The following is a 27,184-nucleotide window of genomic DNA, read 5'->3' on the forward strand; positions in this document are numbered from 1 at the left end:
GCTGCATAAACAGAAACAATACTGTTTTAACTCCTAAGTGACAGAAAATTGAGCATTGAGACTGCAGGGAAATGATCTGTACACCAAAACTGCTTCATGAAGCTAAAGTTGGTTTGATGTCTATAGTGTCCCTCTATAATAAATGTTAAGGACGACACAGATTTTAAGTTGCTGTGTCTTGTGCTTCAGTTTTCTGGATACTCTGTGAATTCACCATTTGTTGTACAATTCAGTGCTTTACTAAAGCTTTGAATTGCTAAGCTTTCTAAATGATCACGGTCCGTTAGAATCAGTGTCATCAAACTTAATGGTCATTTCTGTAGATGAATTGTTTGGATTTTTTTCCTTACAGTATTGAACCATTTAGAAAGCTTTTTAAGTCAAGGCTTGTCGCCTTTCTACAATATTGGTGCTACCAAAGCCAAGAAAATAAATTTTAGGGAATGTACAAAAACAAACAAGCAGGGTTACTCACTAAAGTTATAATTGTTCTTAATTCAAAAAGAATTTCAAATTTAAGGTCAAAGCGGCTGAGCGGGAATCATAGCTGACTGAGATAATTCTTTTCATTTAAACTACTTTGGCTTTAAATTTGAAATTCACTTTAAATCCCCAACAATTCTCACGTTAGTGAATAACCCCATGAAAAGACTAATATTTGATAATTACCCAGACTCTGACTCCCTGATTGGGGTTAACTCATAGTTTAAACAACTTCAATTCAAAGTCTTCAACAATCACCACTCACACCATAATACATAAAAAGAAAAAAATAATAACCTTTAAGTGTGTGTATGTTTGTGAAGAAACTTGTGAACAAACATGGCTGTCCACAGAAGAGGGCAAGTGCTCCCTCCTTGCAATTTGCCTTTTCACTGAATTAATTGGGGTGACAATGAAAAGGAGTGACAGTGACTATACAAATTATAGCTTTGTCCCACTGGAAAATTTTCTGCAGATAAACCCACTAAGGAACAGCAGTATTGAAAAACAGCACCATTTTTAAAGTGTTTGGCAGTAAGACGATTTCCCAGAACCCTCTGCTAGAGGCATCTAAGTCGTAAGATTTTGTATATAAACGTTACTTCTGGCATCCATATTGTAAACTATAAAAGTTCATAGACATGTAAGATAGTAAATATTCACTGCCACAGCAACGTACTAAAAAAACTAGAAGAAAAATATCCCAATGTGATGTCAATAACTTGATTTCGTAGAATACACTTATTGCTGCTGTTTTAACACTGCTGATAAACATTACATAAAAAAAGTCTAAACAAGAATAATATAAATGCGCTAATGTACTAAATGTATAAAAACAACTTTTTCTTTTTTCTTTTTGAGCTAAACCACATTTACATTTCCAGACACGTTGGGTATCCAGTCCCTCTTGTTTACATTTAGAACCGCTGCTCAACCAAAAGGAAAAAAATACAGATATTTATTATTTAACGGTGTTCTGGGTGTTTACGCTGAGGGATTTTCCATTTCTCCATTAGCAGACGCCACATTTCCAGCATGGTCATGGAATTCAATAGTCCCAGAAGGCTCTGATTCTACAAGGTTTTCACTGGCTGGGTCACGTGCTACATTCGGTACAGCTTGGTATGCATGGGGTTCAGCAGAAGGTACCGCCCTGTTTGGGAAATAAATTGGCACAAGGATTGCAAGTTATATTTCAAAATAGGAGCACAGACTAGATTATGAATAGCTATGCTTAGTTTTTACCATTTGCTTCTCTCTGTGTGTATGTTTCTAAAAGGGTTAATAGTTCAGGTAGTTTTGTGTCTGCATTTTTTGATATATATTTATGTGTGCCCATAATGCTGTATATGTGTTTGTATGATTCTGTAGGCTACTGTCTCTATGTCTGTCTCTGTACAGTCTCTATGTCTGTCTTACTGTATGTGTGAAAATGGTAAGACACCACATGGGATCCTTTTTCCCTCACATCTCTTTTTTGTTTTCTGTCCTGTGTAGTTGCTTTGCCATTTATTGATCTTTCCCTCTTCCCCACTCCTTTTAAGTATACAGCAATCACTTAAACCTTAAAAAAAGGCTAACATTGACTCAAGATTCTTATGCAACTACTGTTCCATTTTTCTTCTACCCTTAGCATCCAAACTTTTGGGGAGTGTACATCAGTGTGATTGGCATAATCCCCACTTACAGGATGTGTTGGTGAGTGTCCGTAGAAGATGGTGGGTCCCACAACATTCACCATCTTCTACGGACACTTACCAACACATCCTGTAAGTGGGGATTATACCACTATACACTATCAAAACTGGAGCTGGCCATAGCTCCACCAAATGTGAGTACGCTACCGTTGTTCTATTACATATTACTCATTTTAGTTGACATATTGCACTTGGATTTCTCGTTTTCTTGTTTTGCATATATGGGTGGATTATACTAAGAAATCTTTTACCCATCATATTCGCTGACGCAAGGACCTACTGCCTACCCAAGATTCCTATTGCACTGCAAAATTCGTTTTAAAGGAGTACTCGTAATTATTTATAGACTATATTGGACTATTTTTAAGATTGCTTTGGACTATTTTATTTACCCACACCTAGTGTATATTATTGCAAATAGCACTTTATTGTCATCCCTGTACCTTTGTGGCGCAGCCATTTTTTCTTTGTTGTGCCTCAAGTTACTCCCTATAAGTTTTTAGGTTTAATTTACGTATTGCTGTTTACCTAAAAGCCTCTTATTTTCCCAATATGTAACCTTGTTAATAAATATGTTCTATCTCGGTCCCTCTAATATACGAAAGTCTTGCACCTGAATTTTTGGAGGATCATCTCAAGAATCCTTTTTTTTTTTTTTTTAAACTTACTTTTATCCTCTTGATCTAAATTTTCAAGAGCACCTTACCAGTAAGCGTCCTTGGGCAAGACAAATAACGATACATATCCACCCCAAATACTCACAGATTGTAAGCTTGTTTGAGCATGGCGTTAACCTTTCTATCATTGTAAAGCGTTGCAGAATGTTGGCATTATAATAATGCTAATAAGAAGAATAGTCTGTACCTCCTATTTGTCTGTACATGTGTAGGTCAAGTTGTCTATGTACATCTGTCTGCAGGAACATTTGTGTTTCTATATATGTGCCTATGAGTCACTTGAGTTGGAGACTTAATCAAGGTTATTCACTTAAGTGAGAATCTTTTGGAAATCAAAGTGAATTTCTATTTAAACGGCAAAATAGGTGAAATTGAAAAATTCTCCAAGTTAGCTATGCTTGCAGATCAGCTACACTGACCTTTAAATCAAAATTTAACTCAGTTTATTTCAACTGAAAGTGCCAACATTATTTTGTCTATTTTGCAGGTTAATAGAAACCTGCCAGGGTCAATGTTAATGTTAAAACACCTCTATCCGCACTTCTGTATATATTAACTGGTTTATGTTTGTGAGTGATTTCCGACTTTTAATGCAGAAGTCAAAGAAATTAACCACGACTTACTTCATCTCACTGGCTGCTGGCAATTGTTTTTTGTTCTTCTTCTTCTTTGTAACAAGGAAAAAGATAACTGCAAAAATAATTGCTGCAAGCAGCACTGCGCCAATAATGCCCCCTACGATGATTCCGGCTTCACCTGTTTAAAACAAAAGTTATAAACTAGAAATGTTAGCACCGCAAAACACGACTCCATCTACCAATATCCTGGAGGAGGTATTTGTAAAGAAAATCCTTATATCATGTCATGCGTATCTGCCAGTATTTAATAAAATGCTATTTTGTGGTATTTTAGCCAGATAATAACTTTGGTAGTTGACGATATTTTTAGTGTGTTGCTTATTAAACAAAAAAAAAAAGAAATTGCTTGCCAAACTGAGGCAATTTAAATCCACCCTTTCAGGAAATCTGATCTGCTTTTTTAATGGTTGCTTATGTAGCTAGACCTTTTGATAAATAAGCAGGGATTTTCTCCCTAGTCGTAGGTTTTCTGACATTTTCATTGATATATCCAACTATTTACACTACTTTGGATTGCATGTAAAGTGCGCCCCCCACTGTTGTTTATGTGTATTTACACTACATGACCAGGAAATTGAGCACTGTCTGGTCTCTGAGCATTAGATAAGCGAAAACTCAAAAGTTTCATAAAGTGAGAGAGACCTAAGACCAGACTTTATTGCTAGCGAGGACATTATTTTGAATCAGGTTGCAGGAGAACCCCACCTTATTATTATTGGGGCATGAATATTTGTTAGACCGTGCTTATAACATTAACTCCAATTTCACCACAAGAAACAGAAGAGCAATGCACGATTTCCCTGAAAAGACCTTGAGATCCCCAAATATTTATTCACCAACCCTTAAAGGGACACTCCAGGCACCCAGACCACTTCTGCCCATTGGAGTGGTCTGGGTGCCAACTCCCACTACCCTTAACCCTGCAAGTGTAATTATTGCAGTTTTTTTATAAACTGCAATAATTACCTTGCAGGGTTAACTCCACCTCTAGTGGCTGTCTACTAGACAGCCACTAGAGGGCACTTCCTGACTTCCTGACTCATGGCACAGATTATCTGTGCTAGAGCGTCGCTGGACATCCTCACGCTGTGTGAGGACCTCCATCGTCGCTCAATTCCCCATAGGAAAGCATTGAAAAGCATTTTCAATGCTTTCCTATAGGGGGGCCTAATACGCATGCGTCTCCTCGGCCGGTGGGCAGGATCAGTCTCGACCACCGGCCGACGGAGTCAGTAGGAGGAGCGGTGCAGAGGAGGAGGCAGCGACGAGGGACAGGTAAGTGACTGAAGGGGTCAATCCCCTTCAGCAACTGGGGGATTGGGGGGTGGGAGGGAGAGGGAACCTGCAGTGCCAGGAAAACGGATTGTTTTCCTGGCACTGGAGTTTTTCTTTAACACCCATGTAAGTGATGGCAGAAGAGACAGAAGTAGATATTTATCAGAATGCAAATTCTGGAAGAGGTGGCAACATGATGCTTAAAGGACCACACACGGTTACCAGAAGATTTGACAAGCAACAAATATATATATATATAATGGTAAAATAATACAGTTGTAATCAAAAGTATTCAACCCATATTGAATATCAGGTTTAGTGTCAAAATTTTCAGACTTTCAGCTGTTTGTAATGAAAAAATCCAACAAAAGCAATTGAAATAGCTGAACACAACAAATGCTTCAATTGGTTTCTCCAAATTCAACTGAAAATGCAACTTATAATGACTTTTCCAGTCTCAAAATTATTCATCCCCTGAACAGAATCCCTAACAACAGCACAAATATTCAAAACAGGTGTTGTCTCAAGCACACCTGATGCAACTAATCATGGGCTTCATTATTCGCATCAGTACTTGAGCTGGGACACTTGAAATACCTGCTCCAGCTCAAGAAGAAGTGTCATGTTTGACTGCATGTTAGAAATATAAGTCAAAAGAATGGTCCACAAAGTTAAGAGAAGAGGTTATCACCCATCACAAAAAGGATACAAAGAGATAGTAAAGGCACTAAATGTTCCTAAGGATATCGCTGGAAGCATAGTTCACAAGTTCAAAGTTGAAGGACCAGTGATTATTCTTACTGGACAGGGCAGAAAAAGGAAGCTATCAATGGCTGCAACCAGATTTCTGAGAAGGCAGGTTGTGAAAAACCCAGTGACTGCACAAGACCTGCAGCAATACCTGGTGGCAACAGGCACTGAGATTTCAGTGAACACAGTAAGACGCGTACAAAACGCATAAGGTTTTACTAGAACTCCAAGATGTACACCACTACTGACTCAAAACCACAAGAAAAGTTGTCATTAATATGCTCAAAATCATATCAAAATGCCACAGAAGCTTTGGGATTGTGTTCTGTGGAGTGAAGAAACAAAACTGGAACTTTACGGCCAAGTGGATCAGTGGTATGTCTGGAGGAAGAATGTAATGTACAACCCAACATTCAGAGTTAAAATCCACCAAAGGAAACAGGGACAGAAAGAAGGTCTGTAGTGGTAGGACCAGTGGTGTATCCTGGAGTTTAAGCATGCGTGGGATAGGCATAAGGCTATCCTAACTATAAGATAAAGCCAGAGACTAATGAAAGTATTTAGAAAATTGGGCAGACTAGATGGGCCATGGTTCTTATCTGCCGTCACATTCCATGTTTCTATGTTTCTATGTTTTGTGCTGCCCTAGGCATGACAAAACTCAGGCGCCCCCCCCCCCGCACCACCACCCCTCCGCTACCCCGCCTTCTAAATACACACACATACATTCACTGACAGACACGCATACACTAGCTAACAGACACACATTCACTAACAGACACGTATACACTCCCACTAACAGACACACACAAACTAACAGACACACACATAGTAACACACTCCCTAACAGACACAGTCCCTGACATTCACACACTCACTAACAGACACACACACACACTAACAGACACACACACTCACTAACAGACACACACACACTTACAGACACACACACACACACACTAACAGACACACACACACTCACTAACAGACACACACACACTCACTCACTAACACACACACACACACAAACACACACACACACTAACAGACACGCACTCACTCCCTAACAGATACAAACACTCACTAACAGACACACTCAATAACAGACACACACACAAACTCACTAACACACATACACACACACACATTAACACACGCATTTTTTTTAAAATTCAATCCCCCCAGTCTCCTTACCTTCGGGAATGCTGGTCCAGTGGGGCTGCTGGGCGGGCGGCGCTGGCCAGGGAGCACTTATTAGTAAGCTCTCTGCTCAGCTCCCTCGCGCGCTGCAGAGTGATGACGTTGTGCGGGCGGCGCTGGCGAGCGACCACTGATTACCAGCGTCGCCTGCCCGACCGGATTTTTAGTTAGCCGCCAGGCTGACAAGACATTTGCCCTGGGCATTTGGGGGCGGCTTTTTTTACCGCCCCCTGGAAAGTGCCGCCCAAGGCAAATGCCTTGTTTGCCTCGCGGCTAATACGTCCCTGAGTAGGACCTAAAAATGTCCTTAGAATAGCCAGATAATAGAATAAAATTCAAGGAACGGCAAAACAAGCCAAGGTCAAGGGAAACCAGAAATACACAAACACGAGAGACAAAGCCGAGTCAGGGGAGCCAGAAATAAACAATTATGAGAAACAAAGCTGAGTCAGGGGAGCCTGAAAACAGAGTAGTCGAGAGCAAGCCGGGTCAGTACAAAAATATACAAAATGGACAAAAAGAATGCGCTAGTGACAATAGGAATCACAACAGGGCACTGTGCCCAGCCCCACCCCCAAAACGTGAGTGTACGTTGATCTCTAGTGTTCTGAGCTTTAATGACGTCATGACGACGGCTTGTATGTGCTGCATCATAAAAAGGGGCGGGCACACAATGGCCACGTCCAGGAGTCTGTCTGAGACAGCAGGCAATAAGGGAGCAGCGATCCGCCGGTTCATAGGAACAGCTGACCGGAGCGGATTGCCAAGATAAGTACATGAGAGCTGACAAAAAAGATTGAAGCATACACGGAAAAGAACACTCTGCCTGCAGTTAAGCATGGTGGCTGCTGGGTGATGCACTGGGGCTGCTTTGCATCCTATGGCACTGGAAACCTGCAGCATGTGGAAGGCAAGATGGATTAATTGAAGTATCAAGAAATCCTAGGAGACAACGTCATATCGTCTGTGAAGAAGCTGAAGGTTGGGCGTTATTGGACCTTTAAACAAGGCAATGATCTAATCATACCTCAAATTCCACCAAGGCGTGTTTGCAGAAGATACCCTGGAAAATTCTTCAGTAGCCATTATAGTCACTTGACTTGAACCCCATAGAAAATCTCTGGTGGGATTTAAAGAAGGCAGTTGTGCCAGGCAAACCCAAGAATATTACTGAACTGGAGGCCATAGCTTACGAGCAATGGACTAAGATTCCTCAGGAATGCTGCCAGAAGCTGGTGTGTGGCAATCCATCTAATTTGCAGCAGGTCAAAACAGCACAAGGCTGCTCTACTAAGTACCAAAGATGCTTCCCATGAAGGGGTTGAATAATTTTGAGACTGGAGAGGTCACTATAAGTTGCATTATCAGTTGAATTTGGGGAAACCATTTGAAGCATTTGTTGTTTTGAGCTATTTCAATTGCTTTTGTTTGATTTGTTCATTGTAAACAGCTGAAAATCTGTAAACTTTCCCAATAAACCTGATTTTCCATGGTGTTGAATAATGTTGATTGCAACTGTATTTCAAAAGAAATATGGAATCAGGGCCGGCCTTAGGGGTGTGCGAGATGTGCGGCCGCACAGGGCAGCATGGCAACAGGGGCGCCATGGGGCCGACACAGCTTGCAAGTTCTACTGACAGGCAGGCTGTTTTAGAGATTGCAAGGTGCCAGGACTCTCCTCTCACCTTGGAGATGGAAGACTAGCTGAGCTCTCCCTGCAGTGTCTTCCTTGCTGTTAGAGTCAGAGACCGAGAGTGCACACGTGGGATTTCTGACTTCACACTGCCTGCAGGAGTTTCAGTGAGTCATGGGAGGCGGAGTTATGCTCTCGACTCCCACATAGCGAATGGCTGCCTGCCACTGAGCAGCTCTGCGAGCTTAAGATTAACACCTAAAACTCCTGTCCAGCACAAAATGGTAAGTTAATAATATGGACACATTTTGGGTGAGATGAAAGCACAGTATGAGGGAAAGAGTGATGAGCATGAGTGACAGTTATAGCAAAGGCTAGGTGAGAGACACCAGTGAGGGATGGATGGTTAATAGACAAGCAGGAGATAGATGGATTAAAATAGACAAGTGTGGGGGCGGGGCCTGGCTGCTGACTGAACAGGACGCAGGGTGAGGAAGCTCCTCAACCCTAAAGCATATCTACGCCAAAAAACAACAATGTGCCCCAAAATTTCACCCATCAAGGTCATACCTCGACTCGGAAACACGCAGGCAATACACTGCTGTAAAAACCCGATGGCGAAACACACCCGTGGTGAAGGGGGCGCCTTGCGGCCTACCAACAGAAACCAGGCGAGAGGTGCGACCGGTCTCCTGCCCACTACCCGACTTGCAAGCAGCCTTGGTCTCGCTTTCCCCCCCTCTGGGCCGGTGGGGGTCATCCCGGTCCCCGCTGGGCCACACACTAAGGCCCTCCCAGGTCGTTGTGAGCTGCCCACACGACAAGCAGAATGCCTCGCAGTGGCACCCAAGATGGCAGACGCGCCAGCGACACAAGCATGGGTGCAAAATCACGATAGCCTTCCTGACTCACTTAATCACTTTGAAGCAAGACTGGATGCAGCCTTCGAAAAATTCTGGGCCGACCTAATGGAGCGGATGAACCGAGCGCACCCTGTGGCGCCACCACGGGTGAGAAAACAGACACTAAGAGAGATGAAGCACGAGAGACCCCCCAAAGACAACCCGACCGCATCAAAGGCACACCATGCCACCTTACGCCTTTCTGGGCCTAGAGCCACCCTGGGACCACCCCCGAAGCACAGACCACACATGCAGGAGAGAACAACAAGCCGAAACCAACTTGGTACAGCTCCCTGCAAACTCCCGGCTGGGAAATACTTGGACTCAAAGAAAACACAAGTTTGTGGCAACAAGGTACAGGCTCTGGAACAGGCCTGGGGCATGGGGAGTACCTCGCTCTTGACAAACGGCAGGGCTCACCGCAATGGACAACACACGTATGTAATAAAGAAGCCTAGCCAGGGCATCGGCTAACTTTTCTTCTATATTTTTACACACAGAAACCGACATTCCCCACAGGTACTCACCTAATACAACGTAGACGTACTCTAAAATCACAAACACTGACACTACAAACACACTGGCACTAGACTCAGAGAACAGGAAGTGGCCAGAGAGGGATGTGCCCAGGGGGCGCTGTGAAAATATTTTGCACAGGGAGCCTAAAGGTCTAAGGCCAGCCCTGTATGGAATAATACACGATTACACAAGATTACTTATGAGAAGAGAAGCAAATTATGGTAAGGGGGGCTGGAAAATGTCATGTGGTGAGTAAAATGTGGAATCAGAGGTGATGTATGGAAAATGTGGCTTAATGTATAGAATGGGTATGAAATAGGTCAAAGTGACTTGTTGTAGTGGTAAATGAGATATGAAATGGTTGCATGGAAAACACCACTCTAAAGGCGAACTATATCAGTGCTTCAGATATAGTTGAAGTGGTCACTGATCTAGTTGAAGTATTAAACTACTACAAATCAAGCTCTTTATACTGTTGACAGAAGGTTCCACAGCACCAGCCATAATGATATTCATCCTTTGCAACAGGGGATCAAGAGGAACATTGCATTTCCATGGAGGCTAAATTCTAAATTACTTAAGAGTTCAACCTCTCTGATATGCACTAAACTTGAGTTCCGACCTTGCCTGGCTGACTTTGTGACTTCAGTCACATATATTATTGCATATAGGGCAATGCTATTTTATACTCAGGTGAGACTTTTACTAATCCATTTGTAGATAAAATCATTAGGAGTTTGAAGGTAATATGCTTCCATGATGGTCAGCATCTCAAACTGACTTCCGGTAACTGCTGTACAGAACGGATACAGGTAGATTACGCAGTTATGCAAGGCAAAGTGTTTTGTATACTCCAACCCTTCTGAGAACCCTTTCAGGTTTAAGCTCTAATGAATGTGGACCTGAGCAAGATACACCACCTCCATTAGCACTGTTAGTCACTCCGATGATCAGCGATGCTATCTACCAGAAAAGGCAAATAGTGCTATGGAGAGACCACAAACTCTTTAGCCTGTACTTGTGTGAGCCTCTAATTCAAACTGAAAGCAAATTAACAAATGTACAAGACAGGACAATCCTCCACCATTTATCATAAATTAAACTCCTAGTGGGCAGTGTCGTTTCCAGTGACCCTAAGCATCGCAAATGTTATACTCTTTACTAGTTATTTCCTCCCCAACTCCCTAGGTCTAAGTTGTGTTCTTGCATGGCACTTTGAATACACCCTTTTTTTTCAAGGGATGTGGCTGGGAACCCTGTGGGTTTTCTGATACCTCCCTTTTCTGTTGTTGTGGTGTTTGTTGCTGGTTTGTCTTGGAATTCTGCTGAGGCCTGGAGGAATAAGAAGAGGTAGCTGCATTAGACAAACCTCCTATCATATATATTCATAAACTCCATTTTTAGTGTTTGCATTAAAAGCATGCTTTTATAGGATAGTTTGTTTGCATGTCTTTTCGTTGTGGTTCCATCATTAAAGATTAAGGGGAAGACCTCACAAATTGTTTTAATCACCACAAAAATGTTTAGACTGTGTAGTCCCCAACCCCACCAACATGTCACAGACAACCCACTGAGCCTTAACCTCAACTTCATGTAGCTGCTAGAACATGTACAGATACATCGGATTAATTGAAACCTGATGGCTTGATTAGGCTACAGTGAAGTCAAACTCTTATGTAGGTCTCGTAGGTTAAATAAGACAGGAGGATCTTGCGGTGCAGAAATGAGTGGTGAAATGGATTATTACTGGTCATTAAGATGTCTGTACTTAACAAAGATCAGTGGATGAGGATAGATAGAATATCAGGGAATTGGGTTAGGTTAGGATAATGGCGAACAAGTTTTCATACAACGCAAAATGGAGAAATAAAGTAAACAAGTTGCAGGTCAGGAGCCCAGATACAAGTCAAGGGCTTGTGAGCTGCACCACTGTAACCATCTAATAGGGAGCTCCAATAAAGGGGGTAACCCTCCAAAATATGCAGGAAATAGGAGAAAGTGATGTATAGAATCCCACAAGGGGAAACTAACATCAGGAGAGTTCCACTGGTATGTGAAATGTGGAAGGGGGGCCCTACCTTTAATCAATCTAAGGATAAAAAAGGATGTGCAAACAAAAAGTATAACTTGAAAAAAGGGAGATCTACTAAACGGTGCCCAGGGGATCCATTAACTGGAGTACTAAATAGCATCTAAGTTCCAGTTCCCCTAGTGTCTGACTGACGGGAAGGTTGTGTAAACAAGGTTAGGGAGAGAGAAAAGGCACATGGTCCACAGAGAACAAGGGACCAGATAATCTGGTCTAAAAGCCTCAAAGAAAAAAATCTCAGTTCACCCTATGTGTTACCTCAACACCGAGCTCTGACCACTAGTGTCTAAATGAACCAACTCTCCCTACTAAAGTTATAAATAAATAAAGAAACCCCTAAAAATCAATAACCATAGTGGTAAAAAAGATAAAAAAGTGCTACCAAGTGCAGTGATTAAAGAAAAAGGAAACGCTTGATACGCGTTACGGCGTGTTCAAAGAGTGCATCAAGAGCTTGTGAACATGAGTAGCTTTTTGTTCCTTTTAAATACCTATTGCTGATGAGACATGGCCATCAGCTGTTCAATTTGGGAGGTCCCGAGAGGTGGAGTGTTATGTCGTCATGTCGTCACATATTCAACATCTCAAAATCATAGTGAAGACGCACCCAGCCGGTGAGGTAAGGCCAATTAGCTAAGGACTAGCATGCCTTTCAAATTTCTGCCCCTGCGTGCTATCACTGAGGGGAATGGTGTAATAACCTTCTTAAAATGGAGATCCGAAGTGAGTATTTGCCAAAATCTTTTACGTTTATTCATCATATTGGACCAGCCTGCATCATAATATGCTATGCATCGCATCGTGGGAGGTCCTATGTCCCTTATGTGATAGCTAAGTAGGGTATCTCTGTCGGAATCGATTGCTCTGGCATAAGCCCTTTTTAGAACCCGATTAGGGTAACCTTTTTGCCTAAAAAATTTCGGAGGCCTTGATTTTAAAATCATCCAGGGAAGAACAATAAGCGCAGATGTTGGCCGACAGGCATTTCGGCCTTCAGTTTTGGTGGGTGATGGCTAATTCAATTCAGAAGGCCATCCAAAGTAAAATAATAATAATAATAATAATAGGTATTTGGGTGGGGGCACCCTCAGAGCACTATAGTGCCAGGAAAACTAGTATGTTTTTCTGGCACTATAGTGGTCCTTTAAGGATGAGGTGTCAGGAATGGCAAGGTTTCAAACACACATAGTAATAGTAATAGTATTGATCTGGATAGAAAACCATAGAAAAGTAAGGCACAAATACAAAAAGGTATTACTGGCCTACAAGGAGCAGAAGAAAATAAACCCGTAGTTACGGTGCAAAAAAAGTTGTGATACACTAGTTAAGCTTGGAACTAAAGAAAGCATATGATATAGGGATTTACACAATTGGTTACTGGTGCTGTTTCAGTGATGCCAGAAAGTAGAATGATGACCTAAGGCATGAAAAGGAAGCTCACTGACAGTGCCCATTGTCATTCACCATATTGTAGACGAGGGCTGGAAGCAGGGCAACAAAATGGAAACAAATGATGCAGAAAGGATGACACTGGAAATCATGTCTGGAGGGCATAAGGATGGTCACATTTAGGGCTATTTGTGGTTGCAAAGAGCAAAGCTTGGGAACCTCTACTCTATATTTGTTAAGAGTTTTTTACAGGGCAATGAACCCCATATATCCTTTCAGCCCTAGAAATATGATGAAAATTGTGTGGCTATTTTACTGAAACAAATTGACCATTGCAAAGTAAAATAGGCCTGTCCAGGTGCACACAGACTGTAGTTGCTTTCTGATAATAAGCTTAAGCAAGATTAAGTAGCTAACTTTGCTACAGAGGCAGATTCTGTCCAGAGTTACAACAACTATAAATACCATAATGTTGTTTCTCGATATGCCGCATTTTAAGGAACTTCTCAAATGAAACTAAAAGAAAATGTGTACATATGAGAAAGAAGCAGAGATTGCGAACCCAATATTATCCATGGAAATATTGATATGATCAATTTACAAGAAAGTTGTGGGAAGAGGAAATACAAAATATCTTATTTTTTAAAGAAATTAAAAATAGCAAACCCAAATTAGGAAAGGAAAAGAGGAAGAGAAACGAACCAATGGAGAAAAATGTCTGCAAATATTTAGTATCTTAGTAGACAACATCCCTGTCATGCCAAAAGCATGAGTTCTTGTTTGATGTGTGTTTATATATGTTAAGAGTTGTTTTTTTTTGTAAACCTTGGGATGACATTTATTGTGGTCTTTGATCTTGCACCAGGCCTAGACCATAAAACATCTAGATAGCCATCACCAGAGCTGGACACAAGGAATTTCATAGAGTGGGCAATAGACTGCCAGACCAACCCCCTCTGATCCCCCCCCCAGGGGTCTGCCCACGGAGAAACAACTAGTTTAGATATAAAATGAGGGTGCTGGACTATCCAGGGAGGTCAGTTTCATTTTTCTTTTGTCAGTAACTTCTAGGAGATCAATACCATCTAAGACTCCCACAATAATTTTATATGGGGTAAATATATGTAAGGAATTTCTTGTGTTTTCTCCTATTTTATTTTATGTACTGTTTTGCAATTTGTTATCTGTATGTCATTTATTTCTGTATTTTGTACTCAGCACTGTGAATCTTTTATTGTCAGATTAAATATTTACTTAATCAGCTTGTGTCTCTGTTCTATAAAAGCTTCATTCTCCAGAGGAAAGCTCAGGTAAACACGTTACCAAAAAGGGTTAATTCTAAGTGTTTGATCAGTAAAAGTAGAACTGTGATTCTATAATTCTCCTGTGTGTGGGGTAACCTAAAACGCCCGGGTTTAAAAGTCTTGGTGGTGGAAGTACGTAAAGTGTGTACTAGGGGGTTAGTGTAGAAGGGATTGCAGGGGTTAATTGAGTGGTTGCTGGGACTAGCAACAGGTAACCAGGGGTCTGGTGTCATTAACCCTGTCACTTCCACACTCTCCCCACTGTCTCGGCTGGGCCTATAGTCCACGCTTGTGACAATCCCTAACTCCTTAAGGACGGAGGCAACTATCCAAGTAATGAACAAAAAATAAAAAACCTAGAATTTGTGCTGTGTGATTATTAAACCATTATTTAAGGGTTTCTCTTTAAGATCACCCAAACATATCATATATTGATTTCTAAAGGACAAAAGGAGCTTTCTTTTAATGTCCTACATATTTACACAACATTAAGACTAAAAAATATTTTTGAAAAAAATTATAAAATGATTAATATTTATCAAGTGCAACTAAGGAAAAATAACTTGCAATCGGTTCACATATCAGTCCTGATTATTATGACTCATATGCAGTGGTGTACACATAACCCAATGGGTCCCGGTGCAAAACTGATCCATGGGTCCCCCTCCCTCTAACTACCCTCCCCCGACACCCACACACACACATACATAAAAAGACACACACATACATACAGACAGATACATACAGACACATACATACACACACGACACATACATACAGGCACACATACATACAGATACACACATACACACTCACACAAGTCACACATACATACAAAGACACATACATACATAAAAACAGACAGGCACACACGCATACATACATACAGACACACACACACAACACAAACATACATACAAAGACACATACAAACAGACTGACACATACATACAAATGAACAGACAGACAGGTACACAGACAGACACACAGACACATACACACAGAGAGACAGACACAAACACACACAAGACACACATACATACATAAAAAACAGACAGGCACACACATACACACAGACACACACACACAAAACATACATACAAAGACACATACAAACAGACAGGCACACATACAGACAGGCACACATACATACAGACAGATAGACACACTCACACAGACACATACAGACACAAACACACACACACACAAAAGAGATATTCCTCTCATGCTGTGCCAGGCAATTAGCAACGTTCAGCACTGATTACAATGGGCATGGAGGAATGCAGGAAGACCATGTCAGTGTCTTTTCAAACTCCGGGTGTCTCCCTTGGAGAGTGTGCAGCCAAGAATCACTGCGGCTGAGTGCCATGTCTCAGCAGCTGCAATTTAAATGGATTTAAAGGGCACTGCATACAGTTCATCTGTCAGTCTGGGAACACTAAATATGGTCCCAACAGGTACCGACTGATAAACTGCATTTCCCTGGTGTGAGTAGGGAGATAATCTTGACGTTGTTAAAGCTCAGGCTTTGCAGGACGTAATGGCTTGTTCTACAGTCATTAAAGGATTAATATATGATGTGCCAAGCTGAAGGCTTTATGCTAAACAACAAAGGCAGTAGAGGGCAGCTATTACAATGTTATCTTGACATAGAGCTCAATTCCATATTAAATACAAATACAAAGGCACTGAAATAATGGCACATCTTATTTTGGAGAAATCATGCCAGGTGGAACCCCTTTCTATATGGTCAAACTTTTTTGTTCAATACACAATTGAAAGGATTTATGTTATGCTTTTTATGATCTGCGGCTACCAAAACTGTAACATCTGTATTACACTAGGATTGTAGTCTAAAAAGAAGAACACTTAAAAAAAAAAAAAAAAAAGTTTAGTAATTAATAATATTTAGTAAATATTCTATGTTTGCTATTGAATCCCAAGTAAAATAAATAGGCACCTTACCTCCTGTATGTAGATCTAGTTCACAGGTTGCATTTCCTAGGCTGTTGCTGGCTGTACATCTGTAGTATCCATCATCAAACGTTGTCAGATTTCCTATAATTAGGATACCTTTCTTCTGATCTGTGAAAGATAGTAACAAATAGATCACCTTGGACTATAAAATGAAAAACTATATTATTTGCCAAGCTAGTTGAAAAAATGTTTAGGTCTGAACACCTTATCTTATATAAATCATGCAAACTTTATATAACATTATAACATTCCGAATTACATGAAAGATGTGTTATAGCTTACTTAAACCTTCAAGGAGTTGCCTAAGCACCAAAAGCACTCCAGCTTAAAGAAGTGGCTTTCATTGATAGATCATGCCCCTGCAGTATCTCTGCTCAATTCGCTAACATTTAGGAGTTAAATTATTTTATTTCTGCAGTCTTAGCTGCAGAAGAGATTATTATTATTATTATTATTATTATTATTTTTGTAAAATATCCAGCATTGAAATTATTAAAAACATTTTTTTTTACTAATATCATGTATGTTTTAATAGCTTCCATATGTGTTTCAAATAGGGTGCATGTCTGACTTTTAATTACTTGCTTAATGAGAACAGTTTATCTTTATTCTTTAATATTATTGTCAAGGCGGCATCATTTACTTGTCTGTACAGGTATTGGCGTCAATTCTCCATTCTTTACTCTTTTCCAAGTGTACGTTGGCCGAGGCATCCCCTCTTCGGAATAACAATAAAGGGATAAGTAGTGTCCAGTCTCCATAGGCCCCCGCATAGAACAGTGTGGAGCAGAAGGGGCAACTGCGAAACAATCAAAGAAGAATTATTTGATTACTAAACAGGTTAGACAAATATATGGGACAATGTTGTACTGGTAAAATACTACCAAAAATGTATATAGAAGTAGACAAAGTTGTCACTGCAACAATATAGATCAAGCATGTCAAACTCAAAGTCTAGCACAGGCCAATTAAACATGGTTTAAGTTTATGTGGGCTGAAAAAAGTACAGTATAAAAAACAAAAAACAGCATCCCCCTCTACTAAATCACAGCACACCATCTACTAAATCCCAGTCTCCCCCCCCCCCTCTACTAAATCCCAGCATCCCTCTCTAGCCAACAAGCAGACTCCACTCACATTGCCGCTGCCAGTTTGCAACTCCGGAGTCTAGCCTCTGGTATACCCCAAATGGCACCATCCGCACACTGTGCCAAGGGGGATCCTCTCGCTACTTCTTGAAACCCTGTAAAGGTGGAGCACGTCGACGTCATGTTGGAATGTGACGTGGCGTTGCGTGCCTCTGTGCACCTCGCCTCCGTGCACCTTCAGGACCTCAACTGTACAGCCGCGGCCATCGCAACACTGACCGAAACACACACACTCACTGTCACACACACACTCGCTGACAGACACACTGACAGACACACACACACACTGACAGACAAACAGACACTCACTGACACACTCATTGACACACACATACACACTCACTCACTGACACACACATACTCACTGACAGAAGCACACACTCACTAACAGACAGACACACACACACTCACTGACACACACATTAACAAACACACATTCACTGACAGACAGACATACACACACACACAAATTTACACATTGTTGCACACACTCACATCATTGTGTTTATCCCTGGGTTCCATTGGGGATCTTCTATCTGGAGATCTCCTTCCTGCTGCTCACTGCTCCATCATGCGTGCAGTTTAGTGATGCTGGGTGCCGAAATATGAAGTCATATTCCGGCACCCAGCATCACTACAGATGGCGTAGGGAGGGAGCAGTGAGGAGCAGGAAGACTGAGCTCCTCCAGCGAACTCTCCTCCCCGGCCGGGTAAATTTTAGCAGAGTAGGCACCTGCAATGTGGAGAAAGCAGGTGCCTACTACTCTGCTTTAACACTAAGCATGTATTCGCGGTTTGCCGGGCCGCAAAAATGTCCATTGTGGGCCACGAGTTTGACATGCTTGATATAGATGAATGCTTGAGTAGTTTTCTTAATACACTTTGCTAGTAGTCTGTAAAATTACATTAGTATAAGTCTCTAGTCCATACTTCTCAAAGTAAATCTACTATAAAGACTGATTAGCCACAACATTAAAACCACCTGCCTTATATCGTATAGGTCCCCCTTATGCTGCCAAAACAGCTCTGATGCATCTAGACATGAACTCCACAAGAAACCGATAAATTAGAGGAACCAAGATAATGAAGGGATAGTAGTGCAAATATCCATACATATATAAATTTTGGGAACAGTGAACCTCAAAAAGATTACAAAAATAGGAATAGTAGTGGAATTTGTTTGTATTGACAATAAATAGATAAGAGGATACACAGTGATGGCAAACTCACACTTTAAGCTGTCATGCACTTGGACAGTACAAGCCCCATCTAAGGATGTGTATGGGGCCAAAAAAGGGTCAATGTTCTCCTAGCCAGGTATAGTCAACACAGCTCCATTGGTATAAGTCAGTGTAATAAGAAGCTCATAGAAAGGAATCTTACAATTTATTGAGTAGGGACGTGCTCTAGTATTCAGAGGCTCTGGTATTGAGTCCTTGCTCTAATGTTAGCTCCTTAAAGTGTGAGTGGGACATCACTGTGTATACTCTTATCTATATATTGCCAGTACAATATAAAGTGCACTAGTCTTTCCTATTTTTTCTTTCTCTCTTTTTGATGTTCTTTTTGAGAATCTCGAAAACAAAATTAAAACCCCCCAACTGTATTCATTAAGATACAATTTACTATCAGTATTGTGCTACTATTATTCTTTCTTACACTTAAATCCCCCCACCCCTTCCTTCTTCTCTTATCCATTTTTCTCTCTCTACGAGAAAAATGTAAAGCTTGATTAAACAAAAACCAAAAACAATCAAATGTTTAGTTTGTGTATAGATGAGATTGGAGCAGTAGAGGTTTAGCTGACATGGTATTTCCTTATTTCTTGACTGTACCTGCTTTCCATTGCTTTGTGATCTTTTATCTCAGTGGGTTTTTTTTGTTTGTTTTTTTATTTTGCTCATATTATAAGGCTTACTATTCATTTATCTAATTTGATCAGTTTCTACCCAGCAACGCAAACAGCTAGTACCAGGCAATCTCTACTATTATTAAGGTGAGATATGGAAAGGCGGGAAGCTATGTTAAACAAAGGTAGCTTTCTGGTGTAACTGATAACAAGCTTTGCAAGCGATATCCTTTAACAGCAGGTTTTAGGCTCTGCTAAAGCCCTGAATGCAGAAACTGGACTGACTCAGTTTAAGTTTAATAAAAGGGACAAACGGGCCTCACATTGGAAGCGTTGAAATAAAACGTCATCTTTATCAAAGCCACATATGGCACAGGACACAATCAAAATCACTTTGTCACAATTTGCACAAGCTTATTTGCACAAGTGAAATATTGCACATATTATTTTATGCAATTTATTTCATAGTGCACTTTATTAATAGCACTTTATATAATTTGTATGCACTTTAAAATATTTTTATTGTCTAAAAGACACAGCGCAGCTAGATATATAGTATATATATATATATTTGCTTTTAGAGTGTGTTTTTTTGTTTGTTTTTTTAGCTATTTCACCTTTATAGTGTGCAGCTTTTTATTTTTAACATTTCTAAGTTACATTTTATCTAGGTCCCATTTTCACTTGTTTTTAGTTTTCTATCAAAATCAAAAGGTCACAACTTTTTGGCCATTATGACCTTACTCATGTATGCCATCAAAATAAAAACACTTGGCTATAAATCCTCACACATAATTTCCATTGGTTAACAGTTATGTCACATAATCTTTAGGTGATTTTCTAGGTGATCACGTGACCAGCCAGAAGAACCCATAATCAAAACTGAAGAAGGGAAATATTAACGCAATAAAAATAATACATGAAAAGACAAATAAATATTCACCAGAACCACTACAGCTTAATGTAGTAGTTCTGGTGTCTATAGCCTGTCCCTGCAGGAATTTTTTTAGGGAAAAGGCAGTGTTTACATTGTTGCCTAGTAACACCTCTAGTGGCAGTCAAGGTCAGTTTCCTAGTCCAGTGTCTCCATGTAGAGGAAAACATTGGGAGGCTATTGCGCATGCACAGCAAAATGCTGTGCTGCGCCAATCAGCATCTCCGCATCGAGATGCATTGAATCAATGCATCTCTATAGGGAACATTATAGGGAACATTCAGTGTCTCCATGCAGAGGGTGGAGACACTAAATGCTAGTACTGCACGCTGTGCAGGACTGGACTAGGAAGCACCTCTAGTGGCCATCTGAGTGACTGTCATTATAGGTGGAATATTGCCTTTTCTCTGAAGAGGTAGTGTTTACATTGCAAAGCCTGCATTGTCATACTATACTCACCAGGACAACTACAATAAGCTGATGTGGTTCTAGTGACTATAGTTTAATCGAATAACTAGACGGAATATTTTTGTGGTCAATAGACATAGCATACTCTTTGACTATTAGGTAATTTTTGCAGAAATAATAACATGAAAATATAATGTTACCTAACAAACCAAAGTATATACACTGTATATCCACTCCAGGGGATGCAATACACATTGTTAAATCCACGTACTGTGTCCTGTACTGGGAACATTCACATAGAGTACCACCTACAGGGACTTCTGTGGCTGCTTGAAACTCATCCAAACAAACTGATCCAATGGTATTTAGGTGATTTGCCCCTCTTTGCAGGGCTTTTTCTTTTATAACTTTTATTGTGTTTTTTGTCCTTCTTTTGCCCATTTTGATTATGGATTCTTTTTGGCTGATCATGTGATCACCTAGAGATGGCTTAATTGTGAAGATCATGTGACATGACTGTTAACCAATGGAAATGATGTGTTTGGGTGTATATCCAAGTGACTTTATTGACGCCATACGCGATTAAGGTTGTAATGATCAATACAAGAGAGTTTTTTTTAGTACGTCCTGTGCCATATGTGTCATAAAATTATAATTTTTTTATTTTAATGCCACCGATGTGATGTACATTTCTCCATTTTGGTATGAATGGTAGAAGCAGGGAGGTGGCCTTACAGGAATAAAGTAAAACAAACTGGGTGAATAAAGGTGCATCGGATCATAAATGTAGCTGGAATCATAGAGAGGTGACAATCTGTATCATGATGATGCATTTTTGGGGTACGTTTCAAAAGACCCTACCTCCATCTTTCTTACATCCTTTTCCTCTGGGCTTGATCGAGTAACCTAGTAATTTTGTGTGAGTAATGTTCCTCCTTCTGTTATTGTTTTGCTCCACATAGTCAATGACAATGCCTAATACATTGTCATATTTGGCCCACTTAATTACTACAAGTAATCGATAAAAGAGAAAAGGACTACTATGGGTTTACAAACTTTGAACTCCCAACCCAGTTGCTACAGCATTCCAGGTAGCCCTAGTTACACCAGTAGTTCTCGTGCTGTATTGCAGCCCAAGCAAATTACAAAGCAAAGGCCGCAAGCAGTGACTGTCCCTAATTTATTGGAGAATACAAAATAAAGTAAAAATTCTGTAGTTTCACTTTAAATAAAGACTTACAGTATGTATATCTAACTTCTTTTGTACTAGAAATAAAAAATATTTATTGTCCGAGATACTGATTTTAGAAAAATGCTATTAAATAAAAATGGAAAGAAAAAGTACCCATCACTGTCAATCGAACTGTTCCCTGACTAGGTCCAGATGGTGGATCTGTCACTTCACACGTGTACAGCCCTGTATCCGCTGGCTGCAGGTTAGAAATGGTTATTGAAGCATTTCCTGGCGTATTTGCTGCAGTGACCCGGTTCACGTATCTTCCTGCAGTATTAGGCTTTCCGTTCAGGAAATAGTAAACCTGTAAAAAATGAAAAAAGACACAAGAATAATTCTGAATATAGCCAAAACCGATTGTAGGGCAATTTCAAAGTCTTATATAATGAAAATGCATGAATATATACTTAAGAATAGTTGCAGGCAGAATCATTATGAAATACATGTAACATGTTTAATCTATAGTCATAGTTGGAACCTAACAACCCATAACACCAAAGATTGTACAATATAATGCTCTGAGTGACTGGCTGTTTCTTTATAACTGTGTCAAATACATTTATGAGGTTTAGCCCATTACTGAGGAAATGTTTATGTGCGTTATGCGCGATATTTATCATCTCTCATAAGAGTGCTCAAGGACCAAAACCTCAGAAAACTGTGAAAACTGTGCCTGTCTCTTTAAGGTCTCATCCATGAACCGTAGCTAATCTCCTTTGAGACACAGGGAGCTAGACATCCACAATTGGATCTTTCTGAGAAACTAAAAATATGTAAATGAGGAGAAAAAAATTATGTAAACATATTCAGGTAAACATTACAAGCACCATAACCACTCCTGTCTGCTGTAGTGGTTATGGTCCCAGTAATGCCCTAGAGTCCGCTCAGGGTAAGTAGTCAAACCATTTGAGAACATTTTGACAACTTACCTGCTGTCCGCCAGTCACCTGCCACTGCCTCCTCTAGAGCAGAATGTTCACGCATGCAGCTTTCATTAGCTACACTAAACTAAGCTCTGCCATGCTGAGTGCTTTCAGCCAATGAGAACCTCCCTGCACTGCTTGTCATAGCTTGGTATAGAGCTTTCTGGCTAAAGTGGACATAGTGGTAGACCCCCAGTTCAAACGTGTAATTATTATATTTTCATCCATATCTGCTTCTTCTTTCTTATGCTTTGCACACTCACTCTGGGGAGAACACTGATCCATCCAATCAGTGCCCTATCCCTAGGAATGCTGAAAAAGTACATTAAGTATGCCTGACAGATTTACATATGTGATTTCTTAACCTTGCAACATCTTGACAGGGGGTGAATAGAGGGAGACTGTTCGGTGTTATTATACAGTGCAGGCTCCAGTATTTGATTACTCTCTCCTGCTGCTGCACAATGATACCCTGTTTCTGTCCTTAGTAGTCTGGTCTGAAACTGAACTGGGTGGGAAAGAGGGTGGTTGAGGGGGCTAAAGACACTCCCCCAGGTGAGAGGTGTGTCCAGTAATGCAATGACCAAGTTTATATTAGATTTGTAGATGTTTATTACATACTGGTTTGTTACATATTGGTTTGAATATTTGTTTAAAAGCTTGCTAGTTTGAAAAAAATAATCGCCAAATGATGCATGTCCCTTTAAGAGAGTTGACAGCTGTGTGCTTGATTCAGCTCACTGTTCCATTGTTCACTGCAAGGATAGTGACATAACACCTACAATAAAACTTTATGAAAGTCTTGGCAGCAGCAACACCATACAAAGTAATGTTGAGTTGGACTTACCCTCCTGAAATAGCTTCACTGTTAATCAAAACAATATAATCAAACCCTTCTACAGTGGGACCTTGGTTTATAAATTTAATGCGTTCTCCGGGACGTTTCTTATTGCCAAAAATTTGTAAACCGAAACACGGTTTCCCAGAGGAATGCAGTGAAAACCAATTAATCCGTTCTGGAGGTCAGAAAAAAGTAAAAATGAGCTGGCATGGAAACCAACCCACCACAGGCATGCGCAGCCTATTGCATTAGGGTGTGCACCCTAATGCACAAACACACGCCGCATGTATATGTGTGTGTGTATATATATATACATACACTGCTGTGTGAGGGTGCTGTGTGTGTGTGCTGATAGTGTGTTGTGTGGGTGAGGGTGTTAGTGTGTGTTTGTGAGGGTGCTGTTAGTGTGATGTGTGAGGGTGTTTGTGTGTGTGTGTTTGTCCTGTGAGGGTGCTGTTTGTGTGTGTGTGTTTCTCCTGTAAGGGGGCTGTGTGTGTGAGGGTGCTGTTTGTGTGAGTGTCGTGTATTTGTGAGGGTGTTGTTTGTGTGTGTGTGTTTGTGAGGGTGCTGTTAGTGTGTGTGTGTTTGTGAGGGTGCTGTTAGTGTGCTGTGTGTGATGGTGTTGTGTGTTTTAAAGGTGCTGTGTGTGTTTGTGAGGGTGCAGTTAGTGTACTGTGTGTGTGAGCGTGCTGTGTGTGTACTGTATGTGTGAGGGTGCTGTGAGGGTGCTGTATGTGTGCCGTGTGTGAGGGTGCTGTGTGTGTATAGGTGCTGTGTGGGTTCTGTATGTGTGTAGGTGCTGTGGGTGCTGTATGTGTGTTTGTGCTGTATGTTTGGAGGGATTGTGGAGGTGGGGGCAGATTAGTAAATATCCCCCCTCCCTTCTGACCTTATGTAGGGAGGGGGGATCCTTGCTGCCATGTGCCATCCCTGGTGGTCCAGTGGAGAGGGAACTCTAGCCTGCAGGGCTAGAGTTAACTCTCGCGAGATCTGAGCGTTGCCATGGCAACACTCAGATATCGCGAGAGGAACCTGGCAGAGCTGCTGTCTAGAGCTCCCTGTGTCCTCTCCTGCCTCCCTCCATGCTGCTGTGGGCCGGTGAGGTAGATCTTTGATCTCCCCGCTGGCCCATGGAGGCTTAGAGCAGAGCCGGCACTCAGATAGCGCCGGCTCTGTGTGAGCCTGCCGGCAGGGTACAAGTCCTGTGGAATAATGTGTGGGAACTCTCCCAAGATTCCCACCCCCCAAAAAAAATAATATACACTCGTGTGAGTGTGTGTGTGTATATGTGTGTATATATATATATATATATATATATATATGTATATGTGTACACATTCAAAGACACACACTCATACATTCACAGACACACACTCTTACATTCACAGACACACACTCTTACATTGACAGACACACATACACTGACACACAGACACACATGCACTGACACACAGACACACACATACACTCACAGACACACATACACTCACAGACACACACACACTCACAGACACACACACATAGACACACACACAGACACACATACAGACACACACACATTCACACACAGACACACATACAGACACACACACACACATAAATAATTTTTTTTTAATAAAAAAATGTCCACCCAGCCTCCCTACCTGGAGAGCTGGCGTGGACTTGTCCCTGGGGTCCAGTGGGGCGGGCGCCTGTCTCCATATCAGCCGTGGCGAGGGAGCTGTGTGCTCTCTGCTCCCTCTCACCGCGCGGACTGTCTGCTGTAGCTGGCAGCCGGAATATGACATCATAGTCCGGCTCCAGGCATCAGCAAATGGCGCGCGGCGAGAGGAAGCAGAGAGCACACAGCTCCCTCGCCACAGCTGATATGGAGAGAGGGGGGGACCATCACCCCACCCCCCCCCCCACCCCCCATGACAGGGGGAACACGGGGTGGAAGAGGGGGCATTTGGGGGTGCTGAGTGCCTACAGGAACGGTGTTCATGCTAAAAAAAGTGCAGGAACGCTGTTCCTGCAGGACTCAATCCATAGTGCGTGCCACGGGGATTAGGGTGTGTCCAAGCACACCCTGCACACCCCTATGCAACACACAATGCAGAACACACAATAGAAGGCATGCAAACGACGAAGCTCAGCTTCCTACCTTTCCACAGCTTGAGAAATGCACCAAAAAGTCCCAAAACAACTGCAAACAATTTCCAAAATGGCTCCAAAACTCGATGCAAAAGCCGCTCCAACACCTCCATACTCGACGCCACGTGCTACCCACAGGCTCCAGCATGCAGGGGGCAGTGCTATAAACCTCCCAGGTGCAATGCATCCTGGGGAAACTTGCTTTGTATTGCGAAAAAAAACTGTAAACCGAGGCATTATTTTCAATGGATTTTCATTTGTAAACCGAAAATTATGTTAACCGAGGCGTTTGTAAACCGAGGTCCCAATCTATTTGGTTTATGCTTTTCTACAATTTTCTTCAATTTTTTACCTTGCAATGTGTCATTCACTTTATTGCAGATGGCAAAACAATAACAGACAAATGCAATTATCTGACAGCAAAGCATCAACAAATTACAGAAACAACCAGGTGTTCAAGACAATTTTGTTAAATAAAAACAGTTAAAATACATAAATCAGTATATAAATTTAGAGTGTTTTTATATCAGGACCCACCCTCCCAATAACATGGGTGAAAGCTGTGTACCTAATTACCCCTGCAATTATATGGTAGTATTGCGTAAACCCCCGCCCCCCCCCCCAAAAAAAATACATTGTCACAAAGCACATTAGTAAAACTGAAAGACTCATTATATGGTCGCTCCTCAAGTATGTTATTTAACATATTACTGGAGCAATGTGATTGGTCGACACAGCCAAACCAAACTCTACCTAAGTGATTATGACAAATGCTCCTTCCCACATACGTTTGCCACGGACTTCTGGAGGAGTATAGAAGCCGGCCTCCTGCCCACCGACTATGGTCCAGGCCTGGGACACCGTTTGGGACTTACCCTGCCCAGCTCACATTAGTAACTTTCCCTGGGTGCCTGAGACTAAGGGGAACAAACGCAACCTAAGAGCCATGTGGAACACCCCATATTGCGGCCGCAGGAGCTCCCGAAAGTTGACCGGAAAAGCACCAAATGCCCTGGAACTATTTTGGGCATAGGATCACGTGTGCGGCCAGTCAGAACTGTAACACGGTGGTGACTACCCTACACTGCATGGATCTGAGCGCTATTTGGAGAACTTGGGCACTCAGATCAGGGATATTTAACAAGCCTGGTTTAAATATGAACTACCTCTCTAATTTGCCA

The 27,184-nt window shown here is 41.4% G+C and overlaps 1 protein-coding gene across 1 annotated transcript in view; it reads right to left on the reverse strand.

Annotated features, from left to right (window-relative positions):
* Window positions 1-301: 301 nt before the first annotated feature.
* Window positions 302-27,184, reverse strand: part of VSIG1 (V-set and immunoglobulin domain containing 1) — a 50,283-nt gene continuing 23,400 nt past the window's right edge. Inside the window, exons 3-7 of the mRNA XM_063432128.1 lie at window positions 22,218-22,410; window positions 17,177-17,332; window positions 16,522-16,641; window positions 3,481-3,613; window positions 302-1,636 (exon numbers count right to left, since the gene is read on the reverse strand). Of these exons, the coding sequence (XP_063288198.1) occupies window positions 1,468-1,636; window positions 3,481-3,613; window positions 16,522-16,641; window positions 17,177-17,332; window positions 22,218-22,410 (771 nt within the window). The 3' untranslated portion in view covers window positions 302-1,467. The remainder of the gene's footprint in view (window positions 1,637-3,480; window positions 3,614-16,521; window positions 16,642-17,176; window positions 17,333-22,217; window positions 22,411-27,184) is intronic.

The sequence above is a fragment of the Pelobates fuscus genome, chromosome 9 (genome assembly GCF_036172605.1).
Source record: "Pelobates fuscus isolate aPelFus1 chromosome 9, aPelFus1.pri, whole genome shotgun sequence".
NCBI classification, from domain to species: Eukaryota; Metazoa; Chordata; class Amphibia; order Anura; family Pelobatidae; genus Pelobates; species Pelobates fuscus.